We start from the raw sequence: 24,516 nt of genomic DNA, 5'->3' as shown, positions 1-24,516 counted from the left end.
TGGCCAAATAAAGGAGAGCTAAGAAGAAATCCCTAACATCCACCACAGTAAACAAGTCAATTCCCAATACTAACAGAAGACAATAAAGAACAAATAACAATAAAACAGCCAACAACATTACAGGTGTAGCAGATATCTCTCAATAACAATCTTAAGTGCAAATGAACTCAACTCACCAAATGAATCACAGATTGGCTAGCTGGCAAATAAAATTAAAATTAAAAAAATTAACTATCCATTGTTTCCAATAAATACACCAAGCTGGTAGACACCTACAAACTGAGAGTCAAAGCAAGCTGGCATGGTGTTTTCATATCTGATTAAAGAAGACTTCAAACCAAAATTAGTCAGGAAGGACGGTCATTATATATTAACAAAGAGAACAGTTCACCAAAAAGATAAAACAATTTAAATAGACGCCAATGTTGGGGCTCCCAATTTAGTAAAACACAACCAGATAGGACCTGATAGGATAATAGTGGAGACTTCTGTGGAGGCTCTCATCTCTAAAAAAGTTAACCAAACTAAAAAAACAACAGACAGCTCAGAGTTAAATCATCCCACAGAACAAACGGAATACTCCATCCAACAGAACAGGATACACATCTGACTTCGCAGCCCACAGGGCAGTTGCTAAAATAGACACATCCCAGGCCACAAATCAAATGTTTGTTTTTGTTTTTCGAGACAAGATCTTGCTATGGAACCCAGTCTGACCTCTAACTCAGAAATCCACCCGCCTCTACCTCCCAAGCGCTGGGATTAAAGATGTGCACCACCACACCGAGCTCATAAGTCAAATCTTCCCAAATGTAAAAGAATAGAAATACTGTCCTGTATCTTATCAGATCATAGTACAGTATGAGAAAACTAGAACTCAGTAGCTAGAAAAATAAACCACACAATACGTGGGAACCAGGAAAACAAATCCAGTAAGGGAGGTGAAAGACTTCCATAATGAAAACGTAAAGACACTAAAGAATGAAACCCCAGAAACATTAGAAGACGAGACCTCTTATGCTTGTGGGCTGGTGGAACTAATGTTGCAGAAACAGCTACAGTAGCAATCAGCGTGTTCACTGCAAGCCCCGTCAAAATTCCAATGACATTTCTGACTTAGGTGGACGCATACAGACCCCAGATAGCTAACGCAATCCTTAGTAGAAAGAATGCTAAAGGTGTCAAATATTCAAATTCAAATCATACTGCAGAACCACAGTTACAAAAACAGCATGGCACAGGCGTGGACCCTCAGAACACAAAAGAGGTCCCAGAAAGAAGCTTGTACAGTTACAGGTACCTCATTCTGACAAAGGTCAAAAGCATACTTTGAAGAAAAAAAAAACCAGCCTCTTTAACAAAGAGTGCTGGGAAAACCAGATGCAGCAGAATAAAACGGAATCCAGTCTCTCGCCCTGCGCAAACATCAACTCAAAATGGATCACAGAGGAAACAAGATCTGGTTCCCAACTCACTTCCTTCCTCTTGTTCTCTGTCTTCTCCTTCTGCTGCTGCAGGCAAAGCATCGGGGACCCACTGGCCATCTTTGGTTTCTCCCAGGATGGATTCCAGGTCTACTTCATCGATGGTGCTCCCCTCAGAGGACAACAGCTTATCCAAGCCGAACTTAAGTATCTCGCTTAACTTGAAAGGGAAAAAAACAAAACAAACAAACAACAAAAAAAACCAGATGTCCAGTTACTTCTGATAAAAAAAAGCTGTGGGGGCGTGGGTGACTTGCTAACGGCAGTTACTTCTGATGAAAAAAAGCCATGGGGGCGTGGGTGACTTGCTATGGCTAGACATTCCTTCTCTGACAGCCGGCCAGCACTCGCTGCCCATCACTGCTGACACCAGGCAGGCTTTTAGCAGCTGGATGATAGGTTAGCAGACGGTGATAAAGGAGTATCTGAGCTATTGATCCTGACAGTCTCTGTAACAATACAATATGGATAAGTGTCTGATTTTTATTTGTATTTTTTAAGAGTAACGATAATCTCGAGCATTTCCTATAGCGCCTCTCACCAACTCATCATCACATGCTTTTCCAGGAACTGCCAGAGAAGTCAGACTCAGCTGTTTGCCCAGCTCTCTCACTGCTAAACCTCTGGATCTCATCATCAGTCGACTTCTCTGCAATCTGCCCTCCCACCACGGTGCTCTGTGGACACCGCTGTGGCAAAGACCGGCCCCATCAGCTGGTCAGACACTTCTGTTCCCATCCTTGGCCCCTCCCTGAGCCCCTCATCCACCCACTGTGATAACAGGAAGCAGGGAGGGCTCAGGAGGCATTTCCTGGTGCTCACCTGCGGCTCCCAACTCTGCATCTTCTCAAACAATAGCTCAGGTTCCCTTGCATCTTGCCCTTTTGGACTGGACTGTTTACCTCTAGATTATCTCCTTCATAACTTGGAAACCTTTAAGGTATGCTGTAATAGCATGCAAACTCCTTACATAGCTCGTTGAAGTACAAACATCTGGTTATGCTAATATTTAACATTGTTATATATAACCAATGCAACTGGCTTTGCATTTGGTACCAAAACCCAAAGAAAGCCAACTGTTTGTGATAAGGATTCTCTCACGTTGGCGAACAGCATCCAGACACATGCGTCCAGGCATACCAGAAGAGCTCACACTGATTAGGTTAGCTGAGACGGGATGCCACTTCCTGGGTGTGGCTCCTGGATTGTATAAAATGGAGACAGTGAGCTGAGCCCAAACATTCATGACTCCCTGTCTTTTTACTGTGGCTATGACATTACCAGCTACGGCAGACTCCTGCCGATTTGACTTCCTGGCCATGCTGGGTTTGAACTGTGAGCTAAAATACACTTGTTCTCAAGGTGATTCTGTCCAGTGTTTTGTCAATGCAAGAAGAAAGGAAACTAAGACAGAGGTACAGAATCACCTGCTTTGATTAACTATTTGTTTTCTAATTCTCTAATTTTCTCAGCATCCTCAGACATAACTAATAGAAACCTTATTTTAAGCAAAGAAAGATCCCTGAGGTAATGTATGGAGTGATGAGGCTTGGATTTAAGTCTAACATAGACAGCCCAGAAACTCTCCCTGTTTTTTACTCTGTATCTATCGTGCCTACTTTTGATTCCTGCAGTCCCCTGCACATAGCAGGCACCAGGGCAGAAACAAATCATGATGAGCCTATGGGTAAGAACAGATTCTAACCTGGAAGTCGGCCTCAGCGGACGGTCTCTGGGCTCCTAGGGTGAAATGGCCCCCTTCCATCACCATGTTGGTAAGCTGCAATTTGGAAACTGCCTTCCTGTACACGATTTCTTCTACAGTGTCTCGGCCGATCAGCCGAATGACTTTAACAGACCTGTGTTCAAGTCAAATGACAGCGTGGATGAACGTATATGACGCCAGGAAAGGACATACCAGGTAAGTACACCTGGAAGGAAGCCCGAGTACTTGCAAGAGAGGTCTGGCCTTTGGTTATCCCTGTTCCTTCCAAATAGTGAACAAAAGGATGGAGGGGGGTGACCTGGACTGTGATGTGTCATCTGTAACCAAGAAAAACCTCTTAGGCACATGTCATCCTTAGGCCTAAGGCGAGAGCACATGACTTTTGGCAAATTTCTATAACATCAAGTGGCCATTTGTTAGGGGCAGGGGAACTAATACAATATATTCTGATCACTGTTTCTCCTCCCGGGTCCTCCCCACTCCTCCAACTCCAGGCCTTCTTTGTCTCTTAATAAAACAAACAGGAAAAAATTAAAAACAAATAGATCACAAGAAACACACACACACTCACACAAATAAGATCCATTAAAAAACAACATTGGAAACATAATAAACAAGCATAAGATGAAAAATATCCAAACAAAGAAATATAAGACAAATCTACAAAAACGCCAATGAGTTCATTTCATGTTGGCCTTGGCCGGTTTTTCGGTCCATTTGTTTTTAGTGAGGCAGGTTCTAGCTCATTGAATTAAATGGCTTCTAAAGATTCCGTCTAATCCTCCCATAATTTGGCTTTTTGCTCAACAAAAGAGTCTGTTCTACAGTGCCACGCAGCCAATGCGCTGTGGGAGCCGGCAGCAAAGCTGCCCTCGGACCTGAGTCTCTCAATTCCTGTTTGGTGCTGTCACCAGGACTATTTTCCGCCCTCCTTCCCAACCCAGGGGGGTCTACAAACCAAGGAAGTGGAAAATCCGTGATGCTGAACTCACTCACTTGTTCTGGCCAATCCGGTGAGCTCTGGCAGCCGCCTGCAAGTCGTTCTGAGGATTAAAGTCGCTGTCGACAAAAATAACGGTGTCTGCTGCCGTTAAGTTCATGCCTACTCCACCTGCAAGGAAGGTAAGAGAGATTCATCCCAGGCACATACAAGGATCTGGAGAATAAAGATGGTCCAGACAAGCCGGGCGGTGGTGGCGCACGCCTTTAATCCCAGCACTCGGGAGGCAGAAGCAGGCGGATCTTTGTGCGTTCGAGGCCAGGCTGGACCGATAGCGCCTCCGAAACAATACAGAGAAACTCTGTCTCGTAAAAACCAAAAAAAAAAAAAAAAAAAAAAGATGGTCCAGACAGGGCTACACTAGGGAACTGGAGTCAGACGGACACTCATGCGCAACTCTAGAGCCTAGCATGGTCACAGGTGCTCCCTTACCTTCCTGCTGCCTGACTTGGAACAGGAAGGGAAGTAGGGACAAGCAGCAAAGGAAGATGCTAACCTTAGGAGCCTGAAGCAGTTTCCACTCTTCCCGATCTAAAGTACTTGGCGATGCTGCTGCTGGGCAGAACCAGAGACTGCCTCCCCTGCTCTGCAGGAAACCTTAGCCAGGCACTCTGTAACTGTGTCCACACCGACCAGACCCAGTGTGACAAAGACAAAGCCAACACCTCCTGCAACAATTTTCTGGGTTTTCTTTGGTGCTACTGGGAAAGGGGTAAGGCGCGACCGTCGGTTTGGGGAATTAAAAGAACCATGAAGGCAAATTACAGCCTTCTCTTTGATTAATGTGAAAACTCGTACAAAATGGACTGGCTCTTGCCAGGGTCATTAGAGATCTCTGCTGAACAAGGGAGCCTGACGGGGCCTGTTCCAAGAGCTTGAAGTAAATGCTGCTTCTCAGAAGGACTACTGATGCCCAGCTGGGTCTCAAAGACACGCCAGGCAGGAATAGTTTAAGCTTTCATACAAAATTAAATCTGGAATAAAGAGCTGGTAAGGACTGATTACTGATCGATGCTGAGTTACCTTGCATGGCTGTACATTTATGCTCTCTCTGCCAGTTGCCAAGCAATGATCTGAGCATTTTATGCAGACCAATACCTTGCACAACAACCTTATGGGCTCTGACTATTCATCATTACCATTTTTGCTGGTACTGAGATGGAAACACGAGAAGTCAAACACTTATTTGAATTTGCACAGTTAGCAGGCAAAGGAGCTAAGTAAGATGCAGTCTCCCATGGCTGGTTCTTGAACCCACTGGCTACATTTTCTGGGCATTTGTGGAGGTTGCTATTGTAGTTTTTTCTTCCTTCCTTCCTTCCCTTCCTTCCTTCCTTCCTTCCTTCCTTCCTTCCTTCCTTCCTGAAACAGAGTCCTATTGTGTTGCCCAGGATGGCCTACGACTTCTGGGCTGGAGCCGTCCTTTTTACTGAACTTGCTAAGCAGCCAGGACCACAGGCTGCTCCATCACACCAGCTTCAGAGCCTGTTTTGCTCACTACACTCTAACACCTCCCAGATGCTAAACCATTTAAAAATCTGCAGCATCCCCCTCGTGGTCTGGTGGTTAGGATCCACACTAGGCTGAAATGTACCATCTCTTTCCTGGGTTGTGGCTATCAAAATGCAGCTCTTCCCAAAGGGTGACTCCCCTTTTCTTTGCAGTGCCAGGGAAGGGGCCCAGGACCCTGTACGTGCTACATGAGCACATGCGTGAGCCACACTCCAGTCCATGAGTGGTGCCTTTTTAACAAGCTCTGTCATAACTGTTTGAGCCATATTCATAAGCTACCACTGCCCCCTGGTGGCAATATGATTCATTCACAGAAACACTTGAACACAGGGTAGACTGCTAAACACTTGAGAATGCTGCAGACCTGCAGCAGAAACACAACAGCAAACCTGATGGGACGCTTCTGGAAAGGGCAACACCCGGAGCTTCTGCTCCTCCAGGATCTGCTCAGGGTCCCCCAGAGAAATTAACTAAAGTGTGGACAGCTCGTCCTTCTTAACTCTAGACATTTCAAACAAAAGGCTGTACGCTGAGTACGGAAATGATGAAGGCTTTGAAATATCACAAATAGAACTGTTTTCCTTCTGACTCTCTGCGTTTCTCCGAAGACTACTGGAGACAGGTGATGGATGATAGGGTTGAGAGACTCTGATTACACCGTGCATTATTATCTTTATTAGACTGATAAGGCAAAGACTGGCAAAACCATCTCCTTACCAAGGACTGTACCTAGTGCCCTTTTATATGCCCTTATTGCACTGGTCACTCAGGGAGTGCTTCCTAATAAGACAGAAGCTTTTTCACCGAGATGCTGATCTCTCTTTAATAGAGGAACATACATCTCTGTATTCACCATGTCTATTCCAGGAGGGTTCCAATTTATAAGAAATAAGGTAATGAGGGGCTGGAGAGGTGGGTAAGAGCATGCACTGCTCTTGCAGAGAATATGGGTTTGGTCCCAACACCCACATCTGGTGGCTCACAATGTCCTGTGACACCAGTTCCAGGGGATCTGATGCCCTCTTCTGGCCTCCAAGGGCACTGCAGGTATATGATACACAGAAACAAACAGGCATATGCACATAAAGAAACAGTTTTCTTAAAGAAATAAAATAATGAAACTAAGTCTATGAGTTAAAAGGTGATTTAAGGATGATCCAGAATCTTATAAAAAAGCTAATGTCAAAATGTTTAATAATACATTAAAAAAATCACCCTCTTACTGATAACATACCACAAATGTGATATTTATGACTGAAGTTATATATAGACACTGTCATAACTCTTAGTAGCTAGCAATTTTACTATAATCACATTTTAAAGCAATTAAATGTTCATTAACCTTTTGCTGTGATAGAGAAGTATTTCAGAAGGAAGGCAGCTAGCAAAGAGGTTATCTCATTCCCCAAATCAAAACTGGGGAGAAGATCTGCACCCCCTGAATATAAATAAAACTCTCTACAGAAATCTCTCAGGACGTTCCCAGGCCAGCAGTCAATGCAGGTTAGGACAGTTTCTAAGAATGCAAGACTTCAGCTGAAAGTCCTTGAGATCATAGCTTGGGTAGGAAACAAAGAAGTCACCATGCTTTTAGAAGTCCAGCCCCTTAATCCACCATGGCAATGGTCTCAGTCCCTCCTCCTCAACTCCTTGGTAAGAACCTCGCCTTTCAGAGAATAAGGCGAAATGCACTAATGGTTGGGATGTAAAAGTTCTCTCTCCGCTTTCAAGATGCATGTGGCCTACCTGCCCGGGTGCTCAGGAGAAAAACAAAAATGGGCTGTTTTCCAAAGTTCTTAATGGCCAGGTGTCTCTCTTCACCTCTCACGGAGCCGTCTACACGCTCATAGCTATAGCCTTGACAAAGAGGAGGAAAGAGGCAATCTTAATCCTTTTTCAAGGATTCTGGGAAACAAAAACATTAGTTAATCCCAAGGGAAACATCAGTTTTACCCATTCAAGATACAGGCAAAAGCCCTACTTCTAATAATTCCCATGAGGGGGAGAGTCTAAATTTAGGGGGCAATGCTATCATTCCACAAAAGAACACATCATAACACACTCATACTCTTAAACATGATTGAAGTAAGGCTAATATACAGTTTGGACCACTCCCAAGAAATCCTGAACGCTTGCTCTATGGCAGACGGCATTTGATGAGTCACAAGCAGAAGTATGGGAACGTGAGGGACTGTCTGACTTCTCAGAAGCTGGAGGGTCTCCCACCTGTCTTCATGCTCCAGAACCAGAGGGCTCTAACTTGAGTTCTGCTTGTACTCTGGGGCCCCTGCAAGGGTGACCCAGCCTAGGTTTCCCACAGTATTTGAGGAGTGCCAAGTATAGCTCTGAGGCCATGGCCAGACTAACTTAAACTAAAAGGTCTGAAACTGACGCTTCTTCACCAGGGGGGTTGAGATCAACCAAAGGCATGGCTTTCCCCAATTATCTCGCATCCGTTTATCACATATTAAACAGTACTCAGGTAGTGGCCACACTCCCTACTGTTAAATAGAAACAGCTGGCACCGCCTCTCCCGTTTGGGCTGCAGGGTGTCTGCAGTTGTGGGATAAACAGCTGGCACCGCCTCTCCCGTTTGGGCTGCAGGGTGTCTGCAGTTGTGGGATAAACAGCTGGCACCGCCTCTCCGTTTGGGCTGCAGGGTGTCTGCAGTTGTGGGATAAACAGCTGGCACCGCCTCTCCGTTTGGGCTGCAGGGTGTCTGCAGTTGTGGGATAAACAGCTGGCACCGCCTCTCCCGTTTGGGCTGCAGGGTGTCTGCAGTTGTGGGATAAACAGCTGGCACCGCCTCTCCCGTTTGGGCTGCAGGGTGTCTGCAGTTGTGGGATAAACAGCTGGCACCGCCTCTCCCGTTTGGGCTGCAGGGTGTCTGCAGTTGTGGGATAAACAGCTGGCACCGCCTCTCCCGTTTGGGCTGCAGGGTGTCTGCAGTTGTGGGATAAACAGCTGGCACCGCCTCTCCCGTTTGGGCTGCAGGGTGTCTGCAGTTGTGGGATAAACAGCTGGCACCGCCTCTCCCGTTTGGGCTGCAGGGTGTCTGCAGTTGTGGGATAAACAGCTGGCACCGCCTCTCCCGTTTGGGCTGCAGGGTGTCTGCAGTTGTGGGATAAACAGCTGGCACCGCCTCTCCGTTTGGGCTGCAGGGTGTCTGCAGTTGTGGGATAAACAGCTGGCACCGCCTCTCCGTTTGGGCTGCAGGGTGTCTGCAGTTGTGGGATAAACAGCTGGCACCGCCTCTCCCGTTTGGGCTGCAGGGTGTCTGCAGTTGTGGGATAAACAGCTGGCACCGCCTCTCCGTTTGGGCTGCAGGGTGTCTGCAGTTGTGGGATAAACAGCTGGCACCGCCTCTCCCGTTTGGGCTGCAGGGTGTCTGCAGTTGTGGGATAAACAGCTGGCACCGCCTCTCCCGTTTGGGCTGCAGGGTGTCTGCAGTTGTGGGATAAACAGCTGGCACCGCCTCTCCGTTTGGGCTGCAGGGTGTCTGCAGTTGTGGGATAAACAGCTGGCACCGCCTCTCCCGTTTGGGCTGCAGGGTGTCTGCAGTTGTGGGATAAACAGCTGGCACCGCCTCTCCCGTTTGGGCTGCAGGGTGTCTGCAGTTGTGGGATAAACAGCTGGCACCGCCTCTCCCGTTTGGGCTGCAGGGTGTCTGCAGTTGTGGGATATCTGTCTAGTGAGTCTGAGTAAGCACCCAGCTGCTGAGACGGGTGCTTTATGACTCCAAAGTTCTTGTCATTGAAACTCGTCTATTATACAAATAACCACATAACTGTGGGAATGTGGCCGCTTATTTCTGCCCATACACCTCTCCATGCCGCCAAATTTTACTCCACTCTACATGTCTCATCTTCTGACTGAGTAATGTTGTGGTGTAATTTTCCTCTGCAGTCCCCACACCTCATATGACTCACTATTACATATATTACACATGTGACTATTATATATGTTATACATGTGAGCATTGCAGCTACAAATGATTCAGGTGCCGTAGTGCACAAGGAAAGTCACCTCTGTAATCCATATAGTCTTGCAGAATATCCAACATCTGGGTCATTTGAGAGAAAAGTAAAACCCGATGGCCCCTAGTAAGGAAAAAGGAGAAAGTGAAATTCTAGTAATAGCAACATGTATTTCCCTCAAACAAAATTCTTTGGCAAAAAAAGAATCTAAGCTTATAAATAAATGAAATGCTAAAGTATGAATACAATTTGAAGCCTTCCTTAGAAGCTCTTAAGTAAAGAATGTAAGTAAGAGCCGGGCATGGTGGCGCACGCCTTTAATCCCAGCACTCGGGAGGCAGAGGCAGGCGGATCTCTGTGAGTTCGAGGCCAGCCTGGTCTACAGAGCGAGTTCCAGGACAGCCTCCAAAGCAATACAGAGAAACCCTGTCTCAAAAAAAAAAAAACAAAATAAAAACAAACAAAATAAATAGAAAGAAAGTTAGTTGTGGGATTCCTGCCTGGGTCCCATCGCTGCTTTAGCCACCAAATAACGCATGAGACACTATATTAATTATAAAGCCGTTGGCTGTTTGTTATGGCTTCTTAATGGCTACCTCTGACTTAATTATTTACCTATGATTACTGATATATATATATATACATATATATATATATATATATATTTTTTTTTTTTGGTTTTACGAGACAGGGTTTCTCTATTGAATTGGAGGCTGTCGGTCCAGCCCGGCCTCGAACTCACAGCGATCTGCCTACCTCTGAATCCCGAGTGCTGGGATTAAAGGCATGCGCCACCACCACCCAGCACTGATATTATTTTTATAAGGACTTATCTTCGAGGATGGCGACTCTCCACTCTTGACTACATTTCCCAGAATCCTCCTCGACTCCTAGTCCCACCTATCTTGCTTCCCTATTGGCCAATAGTGCTTTATTTATCAACCAATCAGACAAGCATATACACAGAAGACCTTCCCCCATCAAAAAAAAGAAAGAAAGAAAGAAAGAATGAAGGAAGGGTTAGAGAGATCATTTGGCAGTTCAGAGCACTAGTTCAGAGCACTGGCTACTCAATTCAAGAGGATCTGGGTTCAATTCTGAACCCAAATGGCAGCGGACAACTAACAGTAACTCCAATTCCAGGGGATCTGATGCCCTCTTCTGGCGTCTGTAGGTACTGCACATACATAGTGTATTGGCATTGGCATACATGTAGGCAAAACCCCAACACATAAAATAAATAAATAAAATGAAGTCCAGGGGCTGGGGTAGGGTGGGGGTATGTCTCAGTCAGTAAAGTGCTTGCTTGAGCTTGATTTCTAGAACCCACATTTAAAATGTTGGGTGTGGTAGCATGCACAGCATGTCAGCTCTAGGAAAGCAGAGACAAGAGCATCCTTAGACTTGCTGGACAGCTAGTTCAGCCTAGGTGGTGAGCTTCAGGCCAGTGAGAGACTTTGTTTCGAAGGATGTGGACAGTATTTACCATGACACCTGAAGTTATCTTCTAGCCTCCGTGTGTGTGTGTGTGTGTGTGTGTGTGTGTGTGTGTGTGTGTGTGTGCGTGTGTGTGTATTATGTATGTATATCTCCATATGCATAAAAACTGAAATCAGTGATAGCTACCCCGTCTCAAAAACAAACAAGGATGTGGTGGCTCACGCCTGATATCCCAGCATTTGGGAGGCAGAAGCAGTAGGACCATCTCAAGTTCAAGGCAACAGGATCTACACTGATGTATACTTGATAGTTCCAGGCCACCTAGAGCTACACAGTGAGATACTGTTTCAAAACAAAAACAAACAAAAAAATGAATAACCAACAATAGCAAAGAATGAATGAAGTTGAGTCTAGAGGCCCTTTTAACTATTTTAAAGCTTCATGAACAAAGAAGCACAATGCCATCAAGACAAAATTCTCATCCCGAGAATTAACCTGGTCTCTGTGTGCAATATGCTTCAGAACAACAGTTAGGGAGAACTCCCAGAGGGAGTACTTTGCCCCATTACGTGTGTGTGTGTGTGTGTGTGTGTGTGTGTGTTTCCTAATCTCACTTCTGCCATGTGCTGGCTGGGTGGTGACCTTTGGACATACAACCTTTCTGGGTCTGTGAAATGGAAAAAAATCATGCATAAAGAGTTCACAAATTCCTCAGGTATGACAAATAGATACACTTTATTGATTCTAACCAATAAAATAGTGCATGGCATGCAATAATTTAACATGCAATTATTGATCCTGCATATTCCTAATGGGCAATTTTGCTAAATTTCAGGCTATTCCTTCAAAGGGATAAACTAAAATCCTCAAGAATCTGGGGTTTGTCTAGACCCCCCCCTTCCTCAGGGAGAACAAACTAAACACCATCAGCCAAACACTACTACACAGGATCTTCTGATGTCCGATTCATGGCTCTGGGAAAATGGCCCCCAAGATCCCCTTGAGTGTAGACCAAGATCCTCAGGTTAACAGGAAGGAATATTAACTGAGCCCTATGATAGATACTGATTCAGCACAAGCTGCCAAAAGGCAACCACGGAAGAAAAGATCAGCGCCATCTCTGTTCTGGAGGAACAGGAAGGTCAGAGTGGTAGGGCAGCCAAACACTCACGAGTCAGGCAGTGTATATGAAGGAGAACACGGCCAATGCTGATCTGGGAGCCTAACAAAAGGGAGACCGTGGAGGGGTGCTGGGGGAGGCGGGGGCAGGGCTAAGAGCATCACGGCAGAGGGTGGAGCCTTAATTGAGGCCCTGAAGAAAGAAAACTCGGATCCTTCTAGATAAATCTGCTAACTGCGCCATTTAGGTTTTAACGGTTACTAGCTCAGAGTAGTAAATGTAAACGCATTGCCTACCCTGAATACAGAAATGCCAGCAGCCTGTCCAGCAGGTGAAGTTTCCCACTGGCCTCAATCAGGTGCTCTCCAACTTCAAAGGGCTCTGGTTCCACACCTGGGAAAGAAAGAACCCATTTCCACTGGTGTGCCTGCTGGGAGCAGATCCCGAGGAGAAACACTGGCCACCAGGAAAGGAGCCCCATACTCCTTATGCTGGATAATGTGCCAAGGCTCATCTGTGGTTGAGGAATTTTATGATTATGTGTTCGTATGATGATCCCAATATTTCTTGACACCAATCACAAAGGCAAGTATACCCCAAAAGAAAAAAACAAAATGACAACAACAAAAAAACCAAAGCTTACCTAAGGGGCAAGTCCATCTTGATGAAAAGAAAACCCAAACTGGAGTCTGGGCTTTCTACGGAATGAATCAACAACAAGCTCAGAGATGACATGCACATTCTAAGGTATGGGGTAGCAGTCAGAATTGCCGGCAGAGCTTCCTTTAAAACCTACATGCTCCATCCATTAAGACAAAGCCCTAATGTGCAGCGAATGAAGATGCTGTGAATTGTTTAAACAGTTCCAGCACTAGGTACCCCGCCTGATTGTAACAAACCTCGGCACTGGGCCTTTCTGTGATGGAGACTCCATGCCCAGAAGACCTTGAATTGTCCCTAGGCTTCCAATCAGAGCATATCTTTAAATTCCCAGTTTAGCTGGGTGTGCTGGCACAGACCTTTAATACCAGCACTTACAACTCAGAGGCAAGTGGATCAAATCTCCACGAGCTTGAGGCCAGTCAGGTCTACACAGCAAGCTCCAGGCCACCCTTGGGGGTGAAGATGGGCTGCCTGAGTGGACTCGGGACAGGGAGAAATGAAATGTGAGGACACACTCAAACAAACCCCGATGGTGACTCTGTAGAGCCATTGGTTTTGATTCTCCAAAACCATCAATACCGTGAGAAAAACAAGTCAACTTCTGGGATAAGCACAACACAAGATCTATGACTGGATCTTGGAGTAAAAAAGAAAACATAACCTCAAAGGATAGTGAGAAGAACTTAAATCTGAGTAGATGTGTCAGATAACACCGCCACAACAAACCAAGCACGGACAACGGCATGGTGGAGGCCCCAACTGCTCACTGAATGTGGAGGGACAATGCACTGCCTCCTCACCATCAAACAGATACGGGTGGTCCACACACTTCCGGAGCTGCGTTAGGACGTTCTGCAGGCTCACCTTCCTTGCCATCTCATTCTCAAATGCATCTGAAATCGTAAAAACAACAGGAAGAAAGCTGGATTACCAGAGCAACTCCCACCCCTCAAGGTTCTACAGCCTCAGACGTTTAATCATTCGTACCTCAAATCTGTGTAACTGCCCCGACTGGACTGGACACCTGTGTGAAACTGCCTTAGCTGTCTCTTTCTCTTAAGAAGGACACTAAACCGTAAGTTGAATGTAGAGAACCTGATTACCCTTTTCTCAGACATCAAGAGATCACACTGCTGCCTCTCCTTCTCGCTCCCATCCCCCCAGTGAATTTGAGTCAACCGCACCTTGCAGCTCATTAAGTATCCAATGGGTTGGAAAGAGAGAGGGCAGGACCAGGGTGCTCAAAAGTGCTTGCTTCAAGACAGTGAGGGGAATGTGGCCAGAGGAAAAAGGAAACTGTCTGAGAACCCCTGCCACACTACAGCCAACCTGAGATTCACTCAGAATCTAGGGCTCCACCCCCTCCTTGCTGTACAGAGGGAGGGAGCCCAATTCCTAGAGAACCACAGCTTCTCACAGACATGTGCCCATACCTAGGTCTTTCATCAAGATGGCCTTGTAGTACTTTTTCTGTAGTGCTGACATGCCATGGTATACGACCACCTCTGTCTTCTTGGGAAGCTCTGTGGCTACCTGAGCTTTCATTCGCCTTAGGAGAAATGGCTGCAAGAGTCTATGTAGCTCATTTGCTGCATAAGAAAAAACAAATAGTATAGAATCGATATATTCAGCAACCAAAAAACATACAGTCTGAATTCTGAGTTAGGACAGTGATTTTTCGTATTACACATACTCCTGAATTTACAACAGGGTTTATGTCCCTGGAAATTCATCCCAAGTTGAAAATACTATTAGTTGAAAAATGTGTTTAATATACTTAATCTACCAAGCATCATGGCTTATCCTGGTCTACTTTAAAATGCTCCAAACAGTTCACTAGTAAGACAAAATAAACCCGAATTTACTAAAATAAAGTAAATACAGTGCTGAGAGCAGCAAGACAGTCAGTGGGTAAAGGTGTGTGCTGTCACATGTGTTGAGCAGAGCTTGGTCCCTAGAACCTACATGGTAGATTAAAAAACAGACACACACCCCTCCCACCCCCCCACCCCGCCCCAGGGCTGGAGAGATGGCTCAGCAGTTAAGAGCACTGACTGTTCTTCCAGAGGTCCTGACTTCAATTCCCAGCAACCACATGGTGGTTCGCAACCACATGGTGGTTCGCAACCACCTTGAATGAGATCTGGTGCCCTCTGCTGCCATGCAGGCAGAAGGTTGTATACATAATGAATTAATTAATTAATTAATTAAATATTAAAAAAACAGATACCCACAAGTTGTCCTCTGACCTCCATATAGTGCTACAGTGTGTACACACACACACACACACACACACACACACACACACACACACGGAGAGAGAGAAACAGACAGAGACAGAGAGAAAGAGAGAGAGAGAGAATTTAAAAAGTTGAATATTTCAGTTAATTCACTAGCAGCTCTATTCAAGCAGTTCTGGTAAGAGAGGGCACTGTGAAGCTCACTCTCAAGGCTGACTGGGAAGCTGTGAGTGGTGATGCTCCCAGTCTGATGAGAGAAAATCTTACGTCACTACCCCAGGCAAAGAGAGATTTTTACTGCTAAGCAGTATCCCGCAGCATGTAATCTTTATCTAGTCATCTATGCTGAGTACTTAGCTTAGCTCTATCTTGGCTACTATGAAGAGTGTGGCATGTGGGTATGGTTTAATTTCCTTTGGGACCAATTCGGATTGCTACATGATACAGCAGTTGCATTTTTAGGTTTCTGAGGTACCTCAGCACTGTACTGTTTACTCTAGTCTATAGTCACCCATCATGGGGAGGGGGATAATAGCCACTCCGCTGGGGTGAATGGTACCTCCCTGTCTTTTTTATATTTTTATACTTCTTTTAATTGTATGTGTATTAGTGTTTTGCTGGCATGTATGTAAAGGTACCATGTGTGTGAAACGCCTACAGAGGTCAGATGAGGGTATCAGATTACCTGGAGCTGAAGTTACAGATGCTGTGAGCCGCCATGTGGGTGCTGGGAACCCAACCCGGGTCCTCCGGAAGAGCAGTCAGAGCTCTTAACCACTGAGTGCAATTTCCAGCCCTCTCTGTGGCTCTGACTTACATTTCCATAACTGCTGAGCACTTAAACATATAGAATAATGCTGTTATATAGCTCAAAGTAGGAAGAAGAAAGCAATTATAAACCTCTCCAGGTTTTCTTCTTTGACAATTTCATACACATACGCAATGTGCTCTAGTAGAAAAAAAAAGGAATTGAAAGCATTCATCACCAAGAAATAGTAAAAGTTCACCCAATGATATGCTAACTACCTGAGCGGATCAGAACAGCAGGTCAAAGTTCACACACATTTTCCACTGAATGTGCACTGCTCTACAACATAAAAACCCAACCCATGCCACAGAGGAGTCTGTCCTTCTTCCTTCTCTGAGTTCCCGGCTCCTTCTCCACCTGGCACTAGCCCTGAACCCAGGAACTGGGAACACTTAAGAACTCTAGTCTTACTAATCATCCTGTTTTCCGGAGGCTCTCTTCTTCCCGGGGTGGTTTTGCATGCATTCCTATTGACCAGCATTACTCTTAGAAAGGGGGTCAAGTAACCACCCATTTTAACAGCAGAGTCAGGTGTGGCTCCAAGAGCCAAGCCTATATGATCCAAGCCAGAAAGCTGATGGCCAATGCTGTCAGTATTCAAACTTGGTTCTTTTGACTTCAAATTGTTTGTTCCCTCGATAGGTATCTTAAATGTCAAAAGCTATTCTAGTCAGAATTAGACTCCATGTTAAGATTGCCGGACACAGCATATAAAACATGCAGGACAAGTAACCAGCTACACTGGAATTTCACATAACAACAAACAACATGTTTGTTTGTTTGTTTCCGAGACAGGGTTTCTCTGTGGCTTTGGATGCTGTCCTGGAACTCACTCTGTAGACCAGGCTGGCCTCGAACTCACAGAGACCCGCCTGCCTCTGCCTCCCGAGTGCTGGGATAAAAGGTGTGCACCACCAACGCCCGACAACAAACAACATTTTAATATGGTATGCCCATGTAATATTTGACTGCGTGTCTGAAACTTCTCTGGCAGCTCTAACCATGGGAGTTATGTGGGAGAAATCTTTAGCCTATAGTCTGGGGTGTTCTACTGGAAAACACCCCCTCCAACTCATACTTACCCATACATACAAAAGCAAAATCCTGTATACAGATACAGAGGGGCAAAGGTACAAGAGAAAGCTGCCACCCACACAAGGATGATGAAGCCCCCATCCCCCCTTCCCCCTCCCATCCCCCCATCCCCACACACACACACACACACACACACACACACACTTCTACATCCCATCTCTCTTAAACTCTTGGTTTCGGTGCAAGGTTAAAAAGGAACATCTTTGCTGCAGAACGCTGGACGACAGTATGGGCCTGCAGTAGGCACCCTCCTACCTCTCCCAGAGAGTGGAGCATAGGCAGACAAACGAAGACAACGAGGTATCTAGCACCAGCCTTTTGTGTGGTTCTTGACCTCCCTGGTCTTCTGGCTGTCTGTCTTTATCTACAGCAGTTAGACGGAAAGGCAGTCTGGGTACCAAGCCCTCCTGGGGATGATTAGGAAGAGAGAAACCTGCCTGATTTGGACTCTTTCTCGATGTCCTGGTAACGCTGAACAAAGTCTTCCACCTGCTCCCTGCAGAAGACATCAGGCTCCACGACACTGAGGAGGGAGTAGAGCTCTTGGAGGCTGTTCTGGATGGGAGTTCCGGTGAGCAGGAGGCGGAAGACCACTGAGAACTTAAACACAAACCAGCAAAATTACAAGTCCCCCACAGTGGGAGGACAGACTGGGGGCTGCCCAGCAGAGAGCAGCATGACGTAACGAGAATGACCAGCAATACAGGACACGAGATGGGAATGACCAAGGGTACAGGACACCAGGAGGCTTGGGTGCAGGCTGTGTGTCTTACTTGACAAAGGAAATGACCCTGGTTTTAGCTCTAAGAAGCAGAAAATGGTCCTACAAAGAAGACAGTGCTGTAAGGACGCAAGTCACATCGCTTCCTGCACAAGTGTTACAGGGTAGTCACTGTGTTAAATTACAGGATATATGGGGGGTGTACCCAAGTAACTAAGACAAGCATGTGTGCGCACACAGAGCCAAGAAAGCAAAAAAGCAACACACCAGGACCCTCTCCTACAGGTAAGACACAAGATCGATACTAAAACAGAGCCTTTTGTAAAACTTAACGGAAGTTTCTGGACAGCCCCAAACAGAAGGGACTTCTTGAAATTCTCAGAAACAAATGAGAAAACCAAATTCTAGTTAATTAGTAATGAAATTTAAAGGTTAAGAAAAACAGTAACAACAAGGTATTCCTCCCTTGGGACACTTTGGACTCTTGGGAGTTCTTTCTTCCTTAGTAAATTTTTTTGCTTTGCTCAAAAAGAGAAAGAAAAATATTAACAAGAGATATGAAATATTCAAGGATGGTCAACCTCCAAACTCACATAACAAGAACCATCAAAATTAATGGAACAATATAGAAAAGCCATATACCATATATGCATGCTGTTTTAAATAAAGACATACAATGGGCACCAAGCATGTACATACACACACAGCACATATAAGATATACTGAAGTGTTGATGCGGGAGTGGGCTATGGTGTCTTTCCCTTTTCTCATCTTTCTAGATTTGGGCTCGGGAAGGATCATAAGACAACACACTGCTTTTGAAGTAAGAAAAAGTGATGTGACACAACCAATTACAACTGAGGGTAAGAGCTTTGGCAATCTGCTCTTGCTCTTTCTGAAATGCTCATTCTCGTCTACCCATCCAGGCCTGCGCTGCTTGCTGGACAATGTTTCTTAAGTATTTCAACTATGTGGACTGAGTACTTCAGTAAAGAGCTGTGCTGGTCAAAGAGCAGAAGGCCACAACGGTGACCGCCAGTCATAATATTTGGCTTTTCCTAGGACACCAGTTAAGTTTGCAAATAAAAGTACTGTCCTTTTTGGCATCAAAACTTACATTTGAAAAAAAAATCAGAGACAATCTGTCTTTATAGTACTTTATAAGGTTTGTGTATAAAATATTGTATAAGTACATTCCTTATTAAATATTAACTATTCTTCCACATAAATTTTTATGGCAGCTTTGGTTGTAAAAGCACTGTAAGTATGAAACATAAATCCCAGAACCAACCCTCCATTTTCACATTTAGGTCACTTCCAACTTTCATAGACAATATTAAGGGGAAAAAAACAGACAGAATCCCCCCTTCCCACCTTTCAGTCCAATAAATAAATGGTTTTGTTTGGTTGTTTGCATTTTTGCTTTCTATGGGGAGGGAGGCATGTCTCACTCTCCTGGAACTTACTCTTTAGTCCAGGCTGGCCTCAAACTCACAGAGATCCGCCTGCCTCTTCCTCCCAAGTGCTGGGATTAAAGACCTGTGCCACCCTGCCCCACCTAAATAAATGTATTTTCTGTTCAACCATAGTGATCTGCAATCCAAACCTCACCTAAAAAGAAATGCTGACATGTCCCAGAGTAATTTTCTTGCTCCATCCCTCTGAGCCTTATGAATATGTGTAGGCTCTGAAAAATGGCAACAAAACCCAGACTCCCCGTTTCAAACCCACAAGCCCAGGGTCCCTTTACAGTCCCCATCTCCTCTCTCACTGTACATCAGTAAATTGGCACGGGAGTTTAGGAAGCATTCTCTTTCAAGGAGAGACACTGCTATGACTCAAATGTGCTCCCTCACGTGTGCAGGCGTTCCCAACATGGCAGTATCAGGAGGTGTCCCTCCAAGAGGTAATGAGGCCACAGGAGCTCCTTTCCAAGGGGATCAAGGGCTTTTCAAAGATCAGTGAGCTAGCTTTCACTTCTTTCTCTTGCCTTTCCGCCACATAACACAGCCCCTAAACCTTGATGTGGCTCTCCAGCCTTCAGAACGGTGGTGAATGCATGTTTGTTCATCATGACACAGCCTGTGGCACTATGTTAAAGCAGCACAAACCGACTGAAATAAAAACCTTTTGGGAAGGAGACACCGCTAAGGGTCCCTAAAAAGAAGGTGATGGCAGCAGGGAGGATTCCCCATGAAGGGGCAGCGATCTAGAGAGCAGATCTGCTCTCAAATTCCCCAAACTGCAACTTGTAGTCAGTGACTATAGAACTTGGACCAACCTAAGTGGTTTATTGTGTGTTGGGACCAAACTTAGTCACCACAAAAACTAATGTGTGGTCTCATGAATAAACACACCTTTCAATTAGGAGATAGTCCACTTTCCATGGGCATCTCAGAGGAAAAAAAAATCATTCCCATGTTTCTAGAATAGTGGGAGAAGCCTAGAGAGGATGAGGACCATGTATCATATTTTATAATAGACAAAGACCATAGAGGATGAAGGTGATACGCAATGGCATGGAGTTGGTCTTCATGTGAGTTATTGGAGTCTTTAAACGGGTAAATTAGGGAGAGGTGCAATACGCCCAATATATCTGCTACCACAAACAGGGGCTTATGGTGAGGTTATCTCTGTAATGAAACCCATGCTGCTCCAAAGAGAGCTGAAATATTCCCAAACATTATCTTACGAAAGACAGGATGTAAGACATTGCAGACTTCCTGGGACCCCGCATGAGTGTTCACTTAGCCCCGCAGTAATCTGACTAAAAAAGAAAAGCTTCAATTAAGTCTACTCTATTCAGATCTAAACTATTGTTTTAAGTAGTTTTTAAAAAGCTCGATGGCGCAGCCCTCCTCCATTACCCCAGAATTGCACGCACGCACCGCACCTGGCTAACATTCTTAAAGGGAAGGACGAGTAAGCAGGGCTCCAGAGTGTTGTCACGCAGTGAGATTTCCACTACCATGCATGATACTGCAATGGTGGGTAGATGTCATTATCTATTTCTCCCAACCAAGCAGCATCTACAATATCAAAGGCGAATCTCTGAGTTGCAGATTCTCACTGACAATGTCAACACTGTTCCGACACTTGCAACAAATCCACTGCTCTGACGGGATGCTGGTAAATGAGGGGAGATACGAACGGAGCGGGACGAGGGGCATCTCTGTATCTTCTGCTCAATTTTGTTGTAAAACTAAAGCCACTGTTTAAAGATTATCCCTACCAGCAGGCAGTCAGATGAAAGCCAAGGCTGCCCTGTGAATTTACCTCTGAAAGTGTCCTGTGCAGCAGGGAGCTCTGGTTTTTCAATCTATGAGCTTCGTCCACAGCAAGAACACTCCACGAGAAGCTGTGAGAGAAAACCCACGTTCAGCACTGTGCAACCCATTCGGGTCTCACAGACACCTCCCTATGAAGCTACAACTACTGTTAGACAGGCTAACCGCAAACCCGGCCTTAGAAACACGTCTGAATCACAGCCGTGCGCATGGGCAACAGCTACGAAGGGGGAAGGGGGTACATCCCAGGGGCTTCCCCCGCCCCAGTCAGAAAAGACAGCAGTAGGAAGGAGCCAAAGCCAGAGAGAAAGGAGAAACATTTATAGCCGTGCGCCAGGCACGGGACTTGCAGCTCTGTGTGTTTAGCCCAAAAGAACACGAGCAATAGACAGGATGGGGCTGATGGGGACAAGAGGGCTTCCAAAGGTCAGGTGATTTGGTCAGGCTCAGAAAGCAGAAATGAGAGTCAAATCGGTAAGAAAAATGAAAGACAGCTACGCCTCAACAGTCAAAGAGGCAGGATTTAAATGAGAAGTGCTCAACGGGACCAGGCCCAATGCCTCCTGCTTTGTTGACACTGAGGGCCTCAGTGACCACTCAGAGCATGGTTTGCTGTACCACAGCTAGAGCAACTCATCAGTCACTTTCCGTCATAGAGCACATACATATATACACACGCATGTATTTCTATACTGCACATGTCATACCATGCAGCTCAAGCAGGCCTCAAATTTGTAATCCTCCTGCCTCAGCCTCCCAAGCCAAGTACTGGGCTCACAGGCATAGACCACGACTACTACATTTTGGCTATAGAAGCACATTTTTAAGGAATATTTTTGGAAAACTGTTGCAATCCTCCCCAAATATGGTAAATATATATACACATGAATATGCTCTAGGATGTATTACTTTAAACAGAAAAAAAACTGAAAATAACTAAAATATCTAATAGTAGGCAATAAAAAGTATGGCTATATAAAAAGGCATATGTGGTCACCTTAATACAAATGAAATCTTAGCACGTGGGAGGCAGAGGCAGAAGAACATGGCAACTTTTAGGCCAGCCTTAGCTACACAGCAAGGTCAGTCAGGGCTACATGCAAAACACTGTTACAAAATAAATAAAAACTGGGCTGGAGAGATGGCTCAGAGGTCAAGAGCACTGCTTGCTCTTCCAGAGGTCCTGAGTTCAATTCCCAACAACCACATAGTGGCTCACAACCATCCGTAATGAGATCTGGTGCCCTCTTCTGGCCTTCAGGCACACATGCAGGTAGAACCCTGTATGTATAATACATAAATAAATCTTAAAAAACTACAAGCAAAACATAAATATTGTATGTCCTTGAAAATTGGAAAAAATCAAATATAAGGTAAAATATAGAATATAATTAAGACCGTTAGTTCTGCTAGTAAGCATTATAAGATATTACATTATATTTTAATTTCCTACATTTATTGGGGCGGCACACCTGTGCCACAGTGTGTGTGGTCAGAGGACAACTTGCAGGAGTTGATTCTTTTCTTTCCCAGGTGGGTTCTGGGATGGAACTCAGATCCTCAGGTTTGGTCTACATTAGGAAGATTCTATCTCAGACAGACAAACCATGGGGTAGATAGGAAATTCCTCAGAACTTAGAGAAAGGAAGTCTTCTCCTGAAGGTACAAAAAGGGGAGGAGGAGGAAGAGGAGGAGGAAGAGGAAGAGGAGAGCTATGTGAACGGATGGGGAGCACAGGGGCCTGCAGAGAGAGGGAGGACTCGGGACCCAAGAGAGCACAGAGTCCAGGAGAGCAGGAGCAGGGTGCACTTAAGACTGGTAAGGTCTCCACAGTTGGCATTGAGAGACGGTACGCCACTGCCCACAGTATGGTGCCTCCACAAACAGGTGGCCCGGTTCCCTGAAGGAGACACATTTTTCCACATGCAAACACCCAAAAGTCCTTATTAAATGGAACAAGACTGGAAGGAGGTGAATGTGGACACGCTAAGAGAAAGTGAGTCAGAGGATGCCCTCAAGAGGCCCCTGGAGAGCCTCTAAGTCTGTAATCCACGGACCTGAGCTGTTTATACTGACAGCACGCATAGTCTTAAACGCCCATAACGCATCTCTCTACTACACACACATTCCTCTGCCATTCTCAGTGTATACAACACAGCAATAGGAAATATAATCTTAGTTAACGTTGAAAGAAAACATCTATGTTGTAGGATTCACACTATGAGTTAACATTATAAATGTCCCTTGGTTATTTAGATTTTTAAATCCTCCTACCAAGGTGCTTAGAACAGATTACCTCAGATAGAAAGACAGTGTTTCTCCTGAGAAAGGCGACACTCCGGTACAGCTACACACTTAAAAAGAGGCTTGCTAGCACTGAGTGCCGACTTTGAAGGCCTGGTTTGCCATTTATTAACATCAGCTGTAATAAATAGCTCATCTTGAACACATCCAAGAAGAGGGAACCTCGATTGTGGTATCACCTCTGTCAGACTGGACTGTGGTCGTCTCTGTGAGGCATTTCCGTAAATGCTAATTGATAAAGGAGGGGCCAGCCCACTGTGGGCAGGGCCATCCCTAGGCCTGCTGCATTAAGAAAAACTGACTGAGGCAGGCAGGAAGAGACAGTAAGCAGAGTTACTCTTGATATCTGCTTCAAGCCCCTGCATGGTTCCCTCTGTGGAGAACTGTAAGCTGTAAACTAAAGAAGCGCTCTCCTCCCCAGGTTGCCTTCGGTCATGGGTTTGTCGCAGTGACAGAAACGAAAGTAGGACAGTGGCCTCTGTGGGTACCCTAGCTTCGTCTTCTTATCTGTAAAGCAGGGACACAAGCCCGGGAGGGGTTTTATGAGTTCTTAAATTTGTATTTAGTCAGTGCGTGTGTGTATGCATGTACAAGCACACGAGAGAGAGAGAGAGAGAGAGAGAGAGAGAGAGAGAGAGAGAGAGAGAGAGAGAGAGAGATATGTAATGAATATGCAAGGCAATGCATACCATGGTGCACCTGTGGGGGTCAGAGGTCAAAGTTTAGGAGGGAGTCTTTCCTTCCACCATGGGTTCTGGGCACTGAACTTAGGTAGTCAGGCTTGCCTGGTAAGTGCTCTCACATCTGGCTGGCCTGGTTTTTATGATTTTCAAATGGGATAATTTATATCAAATACTCAACATGTATGCCCTAGTTTCCTGTCCTTTAAGATTTCATATTTATTGCCTGGGTTTCTAGGTATCCATATGTGTCTTTTTTTTAATTACATGCACGTGCACACAGGTGCCCGCAGAGACCAGGAGCATAGGATTCCCCTGCGGCTGGAGTTAGAGTCACACATGGCTGTAAGCTGGTGACAGGGGCGCTCCTTCAGATCTGCTGAAAGGGCAGCAAGCACTCTAACCACTGAGCTACCTCCTCCGTCCCTTGGTACATTTCTCACTCCCTAACCGAACTTT

General features: G+C 45.4%; 1 protein-coding gene across 3 annotated transcripts in view; it reads right to left on the bottom strand.

Moving 5' to 3' along the window:
- Nucleotides 1-24,516, bottom strand: part of Chd1l (chromodomain helicase DNA binding protein 1 like) — a 54,863-nt gene that overhangs the window by 17,111 nt on the left and 13,236 nt on the right. For 2 of the 3 annotated variants that reach the window (XR_005879405.1, XM_040752171.1), the window contains exons 6-15: nt 21,063-21,144; nt 17,503-17,665; nt 14,356-14,511; nt 13,723-13,815; nt 12,556-12,652; nt 9,749-9,822; nt 7,469-7,579; nt 4,207-4,321; nt 3,190-3,343; nt 1,476-1,644 (exon numbers count right to left, since the gene is read on the bottom strand). Coding sequence is in view for 2 of the 3 variants with exons in the window: in XM_040752171.1 (XP_040608105.1) it covers nt 1,476-1,644; nt 3,190-3,343; nt 4,207-4,321; nt 7,469-7,579; nt 9,749-9,822; nt 12,556-12,652; nt 13,723-13,815; nt 14,356-14,511; nt 17,503-17,665; nt 21,063-21,144 (1,214 nt within the window). In the remaining variant the exon portion in view is untranslated. Of the gene's footprint in view, nt 1-1,475; nt 1,645-3,189; nt 3,344-4,206; nt 4,322-7,468; nt 7,580-9,748; nt 9,823-12,555; nt 12,653-13,722; nt 13,816-14,355; nt 14,512-15,847; nt 16,813-17,502; nt 17,666-21,062; nt 21,145-24,516 lie in introns of those variants that run through there. The other variant, XM_040752172.1, reaches the window with a different exon arrangement.

The sequence above is a fragment of the Mesocricetus auratus genome, unplaced genomic scaffold, assembly GCF_017639785.1.
Source record: "Mesocricetus auratus isolate SY011 unplaced genomic scaffold, BCM_Maur_2.0 Super-Scaffold_100009, whole genome shotgun sequence".
NCBI classification, from domain to species: Eukaryota; Metazoa; Chordata; class Mammalia; order Rodentia; family Cricetidae; genus Mesocricetus; species Mesocricetus auratus.
The sequence above is the reverse complement of the archived record's forward strand: the minus strand, read 5'-3'. Positions and strand labels throughout refer to the sequence as shown.